Source organism: Ambystoma mexicanum, chromosome 3p (assembly GCF_040938575.1).
Source record: "Ambystoma mexicanum isolate Mex_15411 chromosome 3p, UKY_AmexF1_1, whole genome shotgun sequence".
Classification (NCBI taxonomy): domain Eukaryota; kingdom Metazoa; phylum Chordata; class Amphibia; order Caudata; family Ambystomatidae; genus Ambystoma; species Ambystoma mexicanum.
This window is the reverse complement of record NC_090925.1, coordinates 957,244,763-957,259,004: the sequence shown is the minus strand read 5'-3', so window position 1 is coordinate 957,259,004 and position 14,242 is coordinate 957,244,763. Positions and strand designations below refer to the sequence as shown.

The window sequence follows — 14,242 nt, the reverse complement described above, 5'->3', positions numbered from 1 at the left end:
TTTTGGCAGAGTGGGGCAGGAAAGGGTGGGAATGGCCTAAGGGATTAGCAAGGCCATGGGCAGTCAATGGGTGACATATGCCATCTCTTCCTAGTGGTACTCCGATGCATTCATTTCGACTTATAGGTGGTGATAAAGCACCACATTCGAGCCAAAACTAAAAATGGTGTAGGCAGGCCTAGGCCAGAAGTATTCAAGCCTTATATTGAATGACCACTCTGTGACTTGCATCTTGTAGTTTGGAACAAGTTCATGATTTCTTGAAAGGATCAAGTTCTTAGGCCAACTTCAAATAGCAGATTTCCATCTCCCCTTCAGACCGTGTACCACATCCATTTAATGGAAGTCTTATTTCAACTCTACACCGGCCTTAATAGCATAGAGCACTACAATATCACTGCCACACATTCATTCACTGTCTGCTTACAAATCAAAGAAGCTACTGCTAGCTGAAATATCACGATAGGGTGCAATGGCACTGAATTTCCAACAGAAAACTAGTCTCATGTCACATTTGGTCTTGGAGAGCCCTAGAACATCATTTAACACCTACCCTGTGACATTGTGAGCAATAGTATTCTCATGGTTTACCTTGTATGCTTCTAATGAATAAATATCATGTAACAATAAATGGATCGTCATAAAAGGCAAATACAATTCTGAGTCCTAGGAGAAGCTTGAAAATAGTGCTGAATGCAATGGGTCATACTCCAAGAAAACGGAGGTTGTTAAAATATCAACTTCCATTCAGGAAAATGATAGCCATGGGGCCTTACAAGGCACCCCAAAGCAGACATGAACCATTAAAAAGACTCAACACCTAAGCTCAGCTTACAATGAGCACTGCCCTCCGCACTCCTGATTGCAGGGGCCCTGCAATCTTTGAAATACTTACATGAAGCCATAGACTGCAGGGATGAAATCCCAGGAGTTGAGTAGGAAGAAGGAGAGACATAGTAGCACCGTCAAACTTCCCAGGTACATCACAACATACTGTGTTGTGTAAATCCAGAACTGCCTGCTGCTCATCTTTACAGGGATGAACTGCCTCTGAAAGGGAGAAGGGTAAAGAAGTGTGAAGGAATCCAAAACAAAGGGGCATGAAAAAATATAATTTGATAAACTACTTAAACCAAAATGTCAACAAACATGGCATCAACTAGGCCTATAAAAAAAATCTGAAAGGCTGCCTCTCTCCGTCAGCCCCCTCACTCTTTGTTTACGGTCACTCTGTCACTACTTGGGATCCTTTTTCAAACTAAGGTCAGAGAGAACAAGGAGAATGGAGGAATAATGGTACCATCCAAAAAAGTGGGAAACCGATTACCCCTCCCTTTCCACTCAACACTGATGACCTCTGGTAGACCCAACTACTTGGTCCACATCAAAAACACAGTGATACAACAATTATTATATATATCAAACAGGTATTCATTCCAAATTGACATAAAAAACAAACACACAAAAAACGTATATCAAACAAAAGGAAAGAACAAAGAAGTTCAATGTAGTCACTAGGTGGTCGACACGTGTTTCGGCCCAGAGAGACACACACTTTTCCCTTTAGCACTTGCGTTAGTTGTTAATCGGGCCTCATCAGCACAAAGACTTAATTTTGCAACGGAAACCCCAATGTAGAGTTCTGGATTATCACTACAGGACGTCCAGGGCTATCTTAACACCAAACGTCAGGGACATCATTATAGAGGAGTGCTGAAACAACATCACTCTGCCCTAGACATGCAAGTGTGCCTCTCCCTCTTTTTGCATGATGGTGAGTAAAATAGTCACTTCTCTACACTATTGCAGTGACTTGATCACATTGTAACTGCTGTCCCCAAAACAAATGAGACTTCCAATGTGCTACTATTGCACTTGCTGCTCGGTTCATCACTCGATTAATGGTACCTCATTGATGTTCATAAGGCCATAAAAGAGCAACACTTTTCAAAGTTTATGTGAACAGAACAAGAATGAGGCATCAAATTATGAGAATTAATGTATTCTCTGTTGTAAAGGTCTCTGTATGTGTATGGGGTGTATAGTCTGTGAAATCACTTTTGTTACAAGGCAGTTAAGGTGAAAGCATGTCCTGCAACAAAACCCATGAAATTTGGCATGTGTTGTAAGTGACGACAACCTTAGTGACTGCAGTTGATGTCACGGATCATAACAGCAAAAGCTATTGTGCAGACTTCTCTTTCACAAGAACAGTCTGGAGAAATGCAATGTCTAGTCATTTCCGCCCCTAGGCGAAAATGCCCTCAAATTAAAATGCCTGCTATGGCCCACAGCCCACGCAACCTGTACACCCTCCTTTTCTGGACTCCTAACCTCACCCCCACTGTGAAAGTGCCCCTACCCAATTCCCAATAACATTTTTTACTTGTTATGCATATACCTCTGGAGCTTTGGGTTGAACTACGGCTCTGACCCAACAGTAGATTAGTTTGTACACTCTGATGAGTGAGGAAACTGCAAGGACCATATGTGAAATCACTGAACTGTATTACTTTTCCCACTAAATTTATTGGACTATTTTCAAACTTGAAATCCAGGTAATATGCCTGTGCAATTCACAGATATTCATTGCTTACACATAGTACAACTAAGCTTAAGGAGATTATGAGTATGAACACTGTGCTGGATCTTAGTACTTACTGCATCTATTAAACTGACCATCCTCACAGTCTATGGTTGCGAGTATAATTGTGCACATTATACATATGTAGTTAGTTCACATATGGTATGTTTGAAGTTTAAGTTGGACATGAGTATGGATAATGTACATATATACGGTTTGTTAGGATACTCCATCACCGCCCAGGTTTGAACGATGATATTAGTCCACATCATTTAAGGCAGAACATCATAAATCCACTGAGTACAATGTGCTACACCTCCTTTTTTAAAGTAGACCACAGGTGTGCACTATAATAAGTTTTCATATTTATTTTATTACATGCTGAAAACCCAACAGGCATCCGGGTATGACAAAAAAACTCAAAAAAGAAACATAAAACATAGGAAATCAACTAATACTGGGCAGAGAGAGAGGAAATGTTCATATTTATCCAAACAAGAATGTTTGCAGGACCTTCCGAAAGGACAGTAGGTTTATTGCAAGGCAAAGGGTGTGTAGGGAAAGCATTTCATGCAACAGATGCAATATATGGAAATGGTTTACCATTAGCTTTCAACTGCTTTGGGTGTGGGCAATTCATAGTGTTGTTGGAGCGCAGTATTTTGTTTGGCTGATAGAAAGTTATTCTCTTTTTCCGGTAATTTGGTGCTGCGCCGTGGACTGCCTTGTGAACTAAAACAACCATCTTAAATTGTACTATGGCCTCAATTGGGAGTCAATGAAGTGATTTTCGATGTGCTGTAACATGTTCCCCTCGTGCAACTTGTTTTATGATGTGGATAGCATCATTTTGCACAACCTCAAGGGCATGCATGCTTTTCTTAGATACACAGCTAACAGGGCTTTACAGTAATCAAGTCTTGCACTACGAATCCATGACATTCTTTATCTTAAAGACTTATGGAGTTTAACAGCCACATTAGTAATACAGTTGGGGGATTGCCACATGGTTTCTAATAGCAAGGTACAGCACTGTCATGCACTTTAGTCTTCGATTATATAGATTGCTCAGGAAATGTGCATTTTATGGCAAAAATCAGATTATAGCAACGTGGACCTAGATTGTGCACATGGCACATCTTATACTTTGTTTACTTTCATGATATCATCGCTGTCATTACGCAATTAAGTCATTACGGCCTCACAGCACTGTACTTTAAAGAGCGGCCATTTTGGAACTACATTTCCATCAATTTTATCAAAAACTCTTATGGTTCGCGAATGTTAAAGATTGGATTTCTACTTCACATCAAGAGTAAGCGCGACTTGGCTCCAGGGGCTTCCTCTATTCTATTAGGGTTCCCACATATGGGATTTCCCTTTACTAGATTGATTATTTGTTTGCTTCATACACAGGTGTGGATGAGATATCTTTTGAACAGGGACCATGTAATTGATATGATTGTTCCTTATCTGACAACACACCTCAGGCGAGGCGAGTTCTTAACCTTTGGTTTACTTTTGCAATATTTGGTCTCTATTGAGCAATACACAAGATCATGTTTGAAATCACTGATATAATTGCTTGAATCTTTAGGACTCCTAAATGGAAGTTGAATTAATTTGGGACCGGTTTTGATCACATTGCCTTCCTCCACTATTACATAGTGTGAACCCCATATGAGGTGAGTTTTTTTAAGTTGGCTGATTACAAAGGTGAACTGTGGAACCAAGATAGGTTCACAGATTAGTTACTGATCTGGTAATCCATTTTTATAGCTTCTAGGACATCTTAAAGATTGTGGCTGTATTTATCTATTTGGAAGCATAACTGCAGGGTTGGCACAGAACTAGAGGAGCTGCGATAGATGATTCCACTGATTGATTTTTATTACCCCACATTTATTACAATTATCTTGTTTTGCACTACCATGAGCAGTGTTATTTTACACTGGCCACGTAGGATTACCATTTACTTCATCACACTGGTGCCACCAGCACCATGGGACGTCTGAGGTACATTTCTCAAACTCATGATTTCTCCTCGAAAAATGTATCTCATTATTTATTTATTTTTTTTTTATTATTATTTTCATTTAGTTTATACAAACTTTTGAAAAACTTTATCTTTTGACATAAAGTCAACATTCCCTCTATCGTCCTTAGTTTTTTTTCACTAATCACCTCATTGAGCTACTTCTCGAGGTTTTTTCTAACCCCAATTCCTCTACCTTTACCTCAACAGATCCATCTTATCAGTCTTTTCAGTGCGGTTGGTCTCCTGACCTGTAGTTGCACCTGACGCTGTTTTTAGGCAACTACCGGATTTGATTTTAGGCACTTCTGCAGATGCTCTAAAAATCGCATTACTGCAATCAACAGTGGCTTGCTTTCGGTCAAGTGTAGTTGTCTCCACCATTCTTCTTCAGACAACGTCTGGTAATCTGTCATCATCTTTCCCATGCAACTGTCCCGTTGGTCGTTTAATTCAGTACAGCTTAGAATGAGATGTTTTAGAGTTTCATCTTTCTCTCCACAGAGTCGACATAGAGTGTTTTCCTTTGATATCACACGCCTGTTTCCCAGAATTTCTTTTGTTTCAATAATATTTAGGCGAAACATCAAATAATGTTTTCTAAGGTGCTTGCACGGGGCCAATGCCAGATATTTCTGGAGAGTATTCCGTTTTTTTACTTCTTTTGGTTGATTTATCATGGATTTTTGACAGGCTCTTCTCTCCCCAATTGAGATCCAGTCATGGTCCAGCAATTTTCTCTTTACAAAATCTGGATTATTCCATAATGTTGTCTCATCCGTCCCTAACTGTTTGAGGATTTCTCTACATTGCTGTTTCCAGTCTCTTAGGGCCGACTTGTTTTCACCTATTTTGTTTCCATTATATTTGTTGCCATTCTGATTATTTGGCACATGATATGAATATACTCTGAGTTTTATTTGGTGTATTTCCATAATTTTGATAAAATCACACCTGATAAAGAGAGGAATTCTCGAAACGCGCTGGGTCTTTTTCAAATAAAAAAAGTTAGTACAAGAAATACTATTGTGTTGATCTTATTGTATTAACACATTTTGAAATCTATCCACTAATATTTATGTATTTTCTACGGGTAGGTTATTCTCTAAATATCATTTTCCTATACATATTGAACAGTTTGGCTCGTTTGGGCCTAAAATAGTGTGCAGGGGATGAGAGCCCCCTACATTTGGAACTTATTTTCCTTGATATATTTTTACAGCTCATGTGCCAGTACTGCATTTTCTCTCCTGCACATGCATCTCCTGTTATTTTAATGTTTTACCAAGACTTAATTTCTATAATGGATTTAGGTCCGGTGTAATGCAATCGACCTGGTGTCATGCGAGATCCACAATAAAGCCAGGTTGGGACGAGTGTCCCGTTGGTCAAGGTACACCTTGAAGAGGCCTAAAAATCCATGATGGGCCGATTAGTCTGGCTGAGAGCTCAGAGGGGCTGGTGGTGTTCCTAATGTGATCTCGCTTGACACCAGGTCAACTGCATTACACCGGACCTGAATCCACTACGGCCCAGCAAATAATCTACACGCCATGAGAAAGACCCCTGAGGGTCGAAACACATGTTGGCTGAAAACTAGTAATAAACACAGTACTATGAAATTGGACTGTATCCATGTATTTTCATAAATGTTTACAAACTGATCCAATCTATAACTCAGCACTCAGGAGAACAGGGCCCAAACTCTCTCTCTTGTAAGAAAGAAGGGCACTTTCGCATGGGATCACCAGCAGCAGGGTACTTACCTTCAACCTAAGAACAAGTACAGTGATCAGCCAATTCTAGGGCCCATCACCTACCATATCAGCTTTGGTATAGAAAAACCCATTACCTCTGTAGGATAAAATCCATCGCTGACACTCGACTCCATGATTTAGTGTGGAGATATACTTGTGGACGACATCCCCCACCTTTTTGACAAATCGGAGTGGTTGCAATAGAACCATCCGTCTCCTGAAGAAGGTCGCCTTCATTGACTGGCCCAATTTGAGACCCTATCTCTTGACGACCGAAACATAGGTCGAGTGAAATTGAATAAGCATGATGCTATTTGATGTTATGTATTAACACTTACTGCCAATATAAAGGGGTGTTGAAATATATGTAAAAATTTGAGTATTTAGGAGAATTGATTAATGATGTATATTCTGTTGTGAAAGACTGGAGCATTGAGTGATATTGTGTTGTGAATGATGGAATGAATGGTGGTATGTGAATGCGGGTGTCGATAATTGTAATTAAGAATTTGTGAAATGTTGCATATAAATACATTTATTTTTTTGACATAATTTGTGATTGTCAAGAGTGATGTTCTGATTTCATATGCCAAGGGTCATTTGTTCTGTTGTTCACTGAGGTTCTGAAAAGACAACCTGCAAAACGTTACCCATAAAAGTCTAACTAAAATCTCACTTGGTAACGAGGTTGAGCAGGAAGGCTTAGACCAAGATGATCAGGGGTTCGGTGTAAAGTAAAATTAATACAAACAAGAAATTGTCAAGCAATAAATTGTGCACATAGGTAAAATAAACTTGATTTTTCAACACAGATGTATTAAGTCAAAATAGTAAAAGGTAGGTAAAACAGTATATACACACAAAGAAATCAAGGTTGTATGCAGTAAAAGGCAACCACTGTTTCAATTTGCCCGAGAGATTTAAAACCAGAGGCAAATTGTTAGAGGCTGCTGTTGTTGGAGAGAGAACGTCTCACCTCTCTGCGAGGATCGAGAAGCTTGGAAGCACAAACTGATGTGGTGAAGCAGGGTGGCTCACCATCCAGGGAGAAGGGAGACACTGGAAGGACGGGACGCGCTGCAGAAAACGCTAAGGGCCGGTGGAAGACTCTGGGTGTTCACCGACCATAGAAAGCAGTACCTTACCTACACCGGAAGCAGAACTGAAGTGGGCGTGCTGAAGCGAAGCTGCGGGAGACACCAGTACAAAGAGAAAGCAGTCATGAGAGGAAAGCAGGCTCCACACCTTTGCCGCTTGACCGCGAACAAGCCCAAGAACGCCAACAAGAGCTGGTGAGTCAACCCAAGGATAGTGGAAACCCCGGGCATATCGGTGACTGCGCCCAACACGAACAATAGTAATGAAAGCAGCAGAAGGTGAGAAATCAAAGAGCCTAATTGTGAAACAAGGAAGTGTATTATGAACTAAACCTCTATCAGTATGTGAATGTATGGAATGCAAACACACAGGGAACACAAATCGAATGATATATCAATAAGATATATTATGCAATAGAGGGGATGCACACCTAGGGGAGAAACACTGTGTGAATATAAAAAGCCCTGGCAGGAGAATATACCAGACAATTACAAGTGTGTGTGAATACAAGAAGTCCTGGCAGGAGAGTACACCAGGCAATTACAAGTACATGAACACAAGAAGCCCTGGCAGGAGAGTATACCGTGCCGTCGGACTTCCATCTCAACGAGCCCTTGGTGTTACCAGTCTTTTTCCCCGTCGCCTTTGTCGCCGGCCGAGAGGGCTTTGCACTCGCTGGATGTAGCTAGAGTGCTGAAGTTCTACGTGGACCGAACAAAGAGTTTTCAGAGGACATCACAGCTGTTTATGAACTTTGGACCTGTGAACCAAGGGAAGGCTCTCTCGAAGGCTTCCATTTCCAGATGGCTCTCCAGCTGCATCATGCACTGCAAATCGACCGTTGCCCAGGCGCCCGAGAGCCCATTCGACCAGAGCTATCGCTGCTACCACGCTGTTCTTGTCTGGTGTGCCCCTGCTGGACATCTGCAGGGCTGCTACGTGGAGGAGTCCAGGGTCGGCCAAGCAGTGCTGCGCAACCTGTTCGCCTAAGGTGAGCCTGGTGAGGAGGTAAGAAATGATTAATGTTCAGTTTTGATGTCATGCTTAATGTTGAGCCTTGCCACCTCCCGTGGTTGTGCATGTGTGTACTGCTATGTATTCTTATATTCATGAGCATGTGAATCCATGCCATACCCCATGCTGGAGAAGGAACAAGTTACTTACCTGTAACTGTTGTTCTCCAGCATGGGTCTGGCATGGATTCACATGCCAACCCTCCCTCCTACCCCTCTGCGGCTCTTCACTTGGTCATACTGCCACTTTACGTGCTACCAAATCTGAGGATGGCTGCCAGAGGCGGGGCTTAGGGAGAGGGCAGTCATTGGCTGGGGGCAGTATGACCCACAGACCAGTGATTGGTTACTACTGAGAAAGACAGATCAGAAACGAAACTGATTTTTTCTTTACCAAGGATTCCCAGCCTGACGACGGGGAATATTCATGAGCATGTGAATCCATACCAGACCCCATGCTGGAGAACCAGGGGACCCTCAAGTTTGAAAACCTTTGCAACAGACCCTCCGATCCATTAGTTATTTCATCCCCAAAAGAAGGGACCAGTGTCCTATTTTCCACAGTATGTCATTTTCCCAAGGAACACTAGCCAAGCAACCCCACTTCAGTAATTTAGAGTCACAAAGTCAGGATAGGTTAAGAAACCGTGAACTCCTTAATTATTCACATTCTAGAATGGGGGTTGCTTTTCAACCATTAACCCACCAAGCCATTCTGCCAGTAAGGAAGACGGTAGAGGGAAACATGTAACACCTTTTTTCTACACGAGATTATCTGGTGCCGGGGAGAGACAAGATGATAGTGTGTTTGGATTTACAGATCGGTTTCCCTACCAGTTTTGCCATTTATCTCGTAGCCCACAGGAAGAGAGTGTTGAAAATTCTACCCCTCCTCTCCTCTGGGAATGAACAGAAGTTTGTTCTCTTAAATTTCTCCTTGACCCCAATTAAGATCAAGAGGGGAGAATTAATGGGAAGCCTGGTATATGACATGTTATGGTAATCTTCCCTCCAACAAGACCCATGGGTAAAGCAAGAGAGATTACTGTGGGCATCTATCTGAAGGGTGAGGGACCGCAGAAAATGTTCTTTCCCTCCTCAGAAAGGGAGGTCAAGTATGATCAGATCACAGGGATACAACCATCTTCCCAAGGTTCCAATTTCTGTGAAGAGTTTCTCCGATTGGAAAATGGGATCTGGGGCCGATGAAAACCACCCCGAGAAGAGTAGGACATCTGACCCAGTGATAAAGAACTCCCACCAAACTGTACAATACTGTGAAACCACAGAGGACCCAGTTTTCATATCTCCCTCCGGTGAGGGTGAGGGTGATTTTCTCCTTGAAAAAGGGATTAAACCAGAACCATCTTTCCTATTAAAATGCCCCCATGATTCTAGAAAGGCGAGACCCTCAGAAGAACCCTGTGATGCTATATGGGACATCAACATCTTAAAAATAACAGAAGAAGAGGAAGATGAGCTGTCCTCTAGACCCCCATCCCCTACAAGAATGGAACTCGATCCATTGTGGGAAGAATTGAGATTCCCTTTAGGGGATTGCCCTTTGGGACAGGGGGAGCAAGAACCATTCACCCCAGGACCACCCCACCATGACCTACAAAGATGAGAGATGCCGGACAAACAAATATAGGGAACCAGTTGTGGACACCATGGAGGTAAGGAGTGAAATGGGAGATATGCCCTCTATTACACTTCCATCACTTAACTTAGACTCCAAGCATTATTCCTTTGGAGAGTATGGTCATCTGACAAAACATTGCCACTTAAACAGATTTGATCTCCCTACCATACAATTGGTAAAGCCATCCAGTAGGGATGAGCAAGATAGGAAAGGGAAAGGAAGGATGAACCGTCTTATGCCAGCATACTCTACACCCAACCTAGTAAGATAATGGTCAAATGGTCAATTGGGAGGAGCACCCAGAGAAATATCTCCATGGAGTGAAGACAAGAACAAGAGAAATCCCAATAGTCTCCTATACACAGGAAATAAAACATCCTATAAGTGTGGCGAGCAAGTGTCAATCTGCAGTCAACTGCCTGGACGTGTGTTTTCCCTCTCTACAAGCTGTGCAAGTAAATTGCCTCCTCCCACTATTTCTACATGAGCAGGCGAGCAAGTGTCTGCAGCCTGCGGGCAGAGGTGCGTGTGGGAGGCTGGCCGTTTTTTGTTTTCGCCTCAAAGCACCTGCTAAAGATTACAAGTGCCGTTTTCCAGCCATCGCTCGGCTTGGGCGTGCCTCTTTGCCGCCGGTTCAATTATGTGGTAAGCCTCATCGCGCTTCTGCGGCTTAGCCCCTTTCTCTGTGTTCAACTTCTGAAGCAGGAATTGGTCCATAAGTCCAAGCCGCAACTGGATCCGAGACTCTGACTTGCTTAACATGTTGATAAATTGACAAGAGACTGTGGGTTTTCCTTTGATCTGTTTTTCACTTTTGAATTGTGCAGCTGCTTCGCTACTTATACACTTCCTAGTTTGGCTTGAGTCTCAGATCCCGGAATTGAAATAATTCTATGTGCTGGTAACAAGCTTTGGGAGGCGCTGCGGGCAATTGGTCTTTGAGCTCTGTGAGGACTTTTTTCTGCACAAATATTTGTCCGCGGTTTACTGCAGAACAAATCATTATTGCCCACAGAGTGAATGTGGGCCTTTAGCCTCAGAGTCCCGTAAGGAAATCACATTCCTACAAGCAACAGTATATTACTGTTGAATATATTGTGAACACGTTTTACAGAGTGACTGCAGGAATTCAGCCTTTGAGCTCTGTAGAGAAATGACATTCCTGCAAGCTACTATCAGCAGACTATTGCTTAACATACTGCAAATACTTTTCACAGAGTGACTGCAGGGATTTAGCCTTTGAGCTCTATAGGGAATTTACATTCTTGCAATTAACTATCAGCAGATAATTGTTGAATATACTTGAACATTCTTCACAGAGTGACGGTTGGCTTGTTAGCCTTTGAGTCTGGGTTTTGCATAACATCACTGTTAGCACTTGAGAGCCTACTTTGTACAACATAGAGGGGTTGCGAGCAATCTGTGTTTGTGTTTGTTGGTGATCCGTTTTTGTTGTAAACTTGAGTAACCTACAGTAACGGAGTAATTACGGGTCACTTTTCATTTTGTGAGGCTGTGAATTGTTTGTGTAATATCAGCCCTCGTACGAAAAAGTCGGAGTGTGGTCTTGCCGCCCTCTGGTGTTTCTGCGGTGCGGGGGAGGAGGGGGGCAGGCTTAATCTGCCTATACCGGTTTATCTCAGTATATAAATTGGTCTTTGTTAGAGAGAATTCTCATTTCCATGCCAATTACCTTCAACTATTTTGCTGGACTTCTGGACTTTTTCATTTTAACCCTGAGCGAGTGAGACCTTTTTCTCACTCATGTTTTTTGACCTGATTTGGATTTGGATTATAGGTTTCCGCCGTTTTTGGAGTCTGACAAACTCCATAGGCATCTACTTTTTGTATGGTGACACGCAGCACCTTCAGTGCAGTGTCACAGAGAAATACTTTAGTTTTCTCATAAGGTTTAAATACCTTTTCATGTGTGAACTACTGTTCCCAAGAAAAGTAAAGTGAAATTGACTTTATTTACCATTTCTCTTTGTAGGTTCATGTTAGGCAGGATTGTGTGCAGTACCCTTTGGGAGACTACAGCAACCTTGACCTCCTGGCAATAGGAACCCAACCATTGGTACAAGTCTGTACTACACAGGTTGGTAGTGTGGCTGAGCAGCCAGGCTTATCTCAAGAGGGGTCAATGTGCGCAGTAGGGTTTTTACACAGATTCACAGCGACAAATATTCAAATAAACTCTTACACTCAATGTTACTTGATTAAACAATTATTCATTTATTAAACAGTCAGTTATATAAGCCTTCTTCAGAAGGGAGCAAAACATGTAACACTTCAAAATATACTTCAAAACACACTCTTAGTTTCTCTAATCAGATTATACCCATTGGGGATGGCACACAGACACTTCCTACACCCTCAGGCGACTTAAATAGCTAGGACATTGATGTATCACTGGTACATTTAGAGCAACACTGAGTTTGGTGCAAAGGTTAGATAGGGGAATAAAACAAAGGTTAACAAATACTTCATAAACTGGTAAGTACTTTTTGAACCCTCCAATGCAAAGTAAATTAACCCTTTCATGGGGGAAAGGTAAAAGCACAAAGTCAGAGGTACGAAGAGTCTCTCAGGGAGCCAGGGCAGTCAATTTTAGTTGAGCAACGTCTAGGGGCGCTAAAGATCTTCTTTGCAGGTAAGCAAAAGTCTTGCACAATGTTTTTAGAAAAGTTTGTAGAAATCGAATCACTTGAAGGGCCACAAGCCAGGAGGCTTGTGAAGGTAAAAGCTGCAAGCAACTCTGCGAGGGCAACCAAGACCAGTCTCAACTGAGAACAACTAAGGCTACACAACAAGTCCTCTTAATTTTCCAGTACCTTTGGTTAGAAGAAATCAGTCCAGCTGGCTTCTGTTCCTATACAGCTCTGCAGATCCTTTTGTTCCTGGACCTCAGTCGTGGTGACAAGAGGGTGGACGTCTGGGGACTCCTGCACTGCATTGGGAAGCTCGGCGGCAGCAATGGGCAAACTTCAATTCAGCGGCACTTCACGGTTTCAGCTCCTCGGGTCTACACAAAATAGCAACACTGCTGTTCTCGGATACCACTTCAGACTTTCCTTGCATCTCGGGTCCAGCACTTAAGACACTCACTCGATTTTGGTGTTCCTCTCCCTGGCACTTCGGTTACTGCAGCAGCAATGAAATCCGAAAGGATTTCCAGATGAGCTTGTCTTGGGGTCGATTGGTCCCACCAACCCAGGGAGAGAAGTCATCGTTTGCACGGCTTCTCTAGTCGAGGCGAATTCAGAGCTTCAGCACAGCAGCAGGGCTTCAATGGGCAAACCAACAGTCCAGGAGTTGCAGCGAGCGTCTCTTCCAAGTTCTTCTTCGGATTCTTTCGTCCAGTGGTCGACTGTCTTCCAAGCCAAAAAGCCTGGCCTTTTATGCTGGTTTTTCCCATTCATTCCAGACTAGCTGACAATTACACAGCAGGGTGGCTGTCCTCCAAGGACAGCCAGCCGGCCAATCACCTTAGGGTGCATTCCTGTAACCAAAGGGATTAAGCACAGGGAGCTTTGGGCACCTCCCTCACTTCCTGCTTCGGCCAGACACGCTAGAGCCAGAGGCGGGCTTCACCAGTGAATCCCGCCAAAGACAAAACAAACCACGGGACCAAACCTGGTTTGGCGTGCAGGCAAAGTAAATCTCAAGGAGGAACTTTCCAACAAGAAATGGCGGAAAAAGAAGACCAGGGCCATTTTGACAAAATGGGCACCCATGGGTGTCTTACTGAAGCTGCAATTGCAGCCCACTGTAAAAACAGACACTGGTAGTAAAAAGTAAACCACTGCCACTAGCCATTAACTGTAGAAAGGGTAACAATGTTATATGAGAAACTAGACAAAAGGGGATACTAAGTAACCCCTCCAGCACCCTATGGTAAGATAGTGTGTGCTGGGTGTAGAAAATTACAAAATTTAAGTAAAGTCAATTTCACTTCACTGCTCTTGGAAACAGAAGTTTCACCAAGAGAAGGTATTTAAACCCTTGGGAAATCTAAGAGACTTCCCTGTGTCACTGCACTGAAGGTGCTGTGTGACACAATGTAAATATGATGCCTATGGAGTTTGTCAGACTCCAAAGTCAAGAGAAACA

General features: G+C 42.7%; 1 protein-coding gene across 1 annotated transcript in view; it reads right to left on the bottom strand.

Annotated features, from left to right (window-relative positions):
• Window positions 1-14,242, bottom strand: part of PIGU (phosphatidylinositol glycan anchor biosynthesis class U) — a 700,531-nt gene that overhangs the window by 425,954 nt on the left and 260,335 nt on the right. Inside the window, exon 8 of the mRNA XM_069652261.1 lies at window positions 896-1,050. Coding sequence (XP_069508362.1) covers window positions 896-1,050 — 155 coding nt within the window. The remainder of the gene's footprint in view (window positions 1-895; window positions 1,051-14,242) is intronic.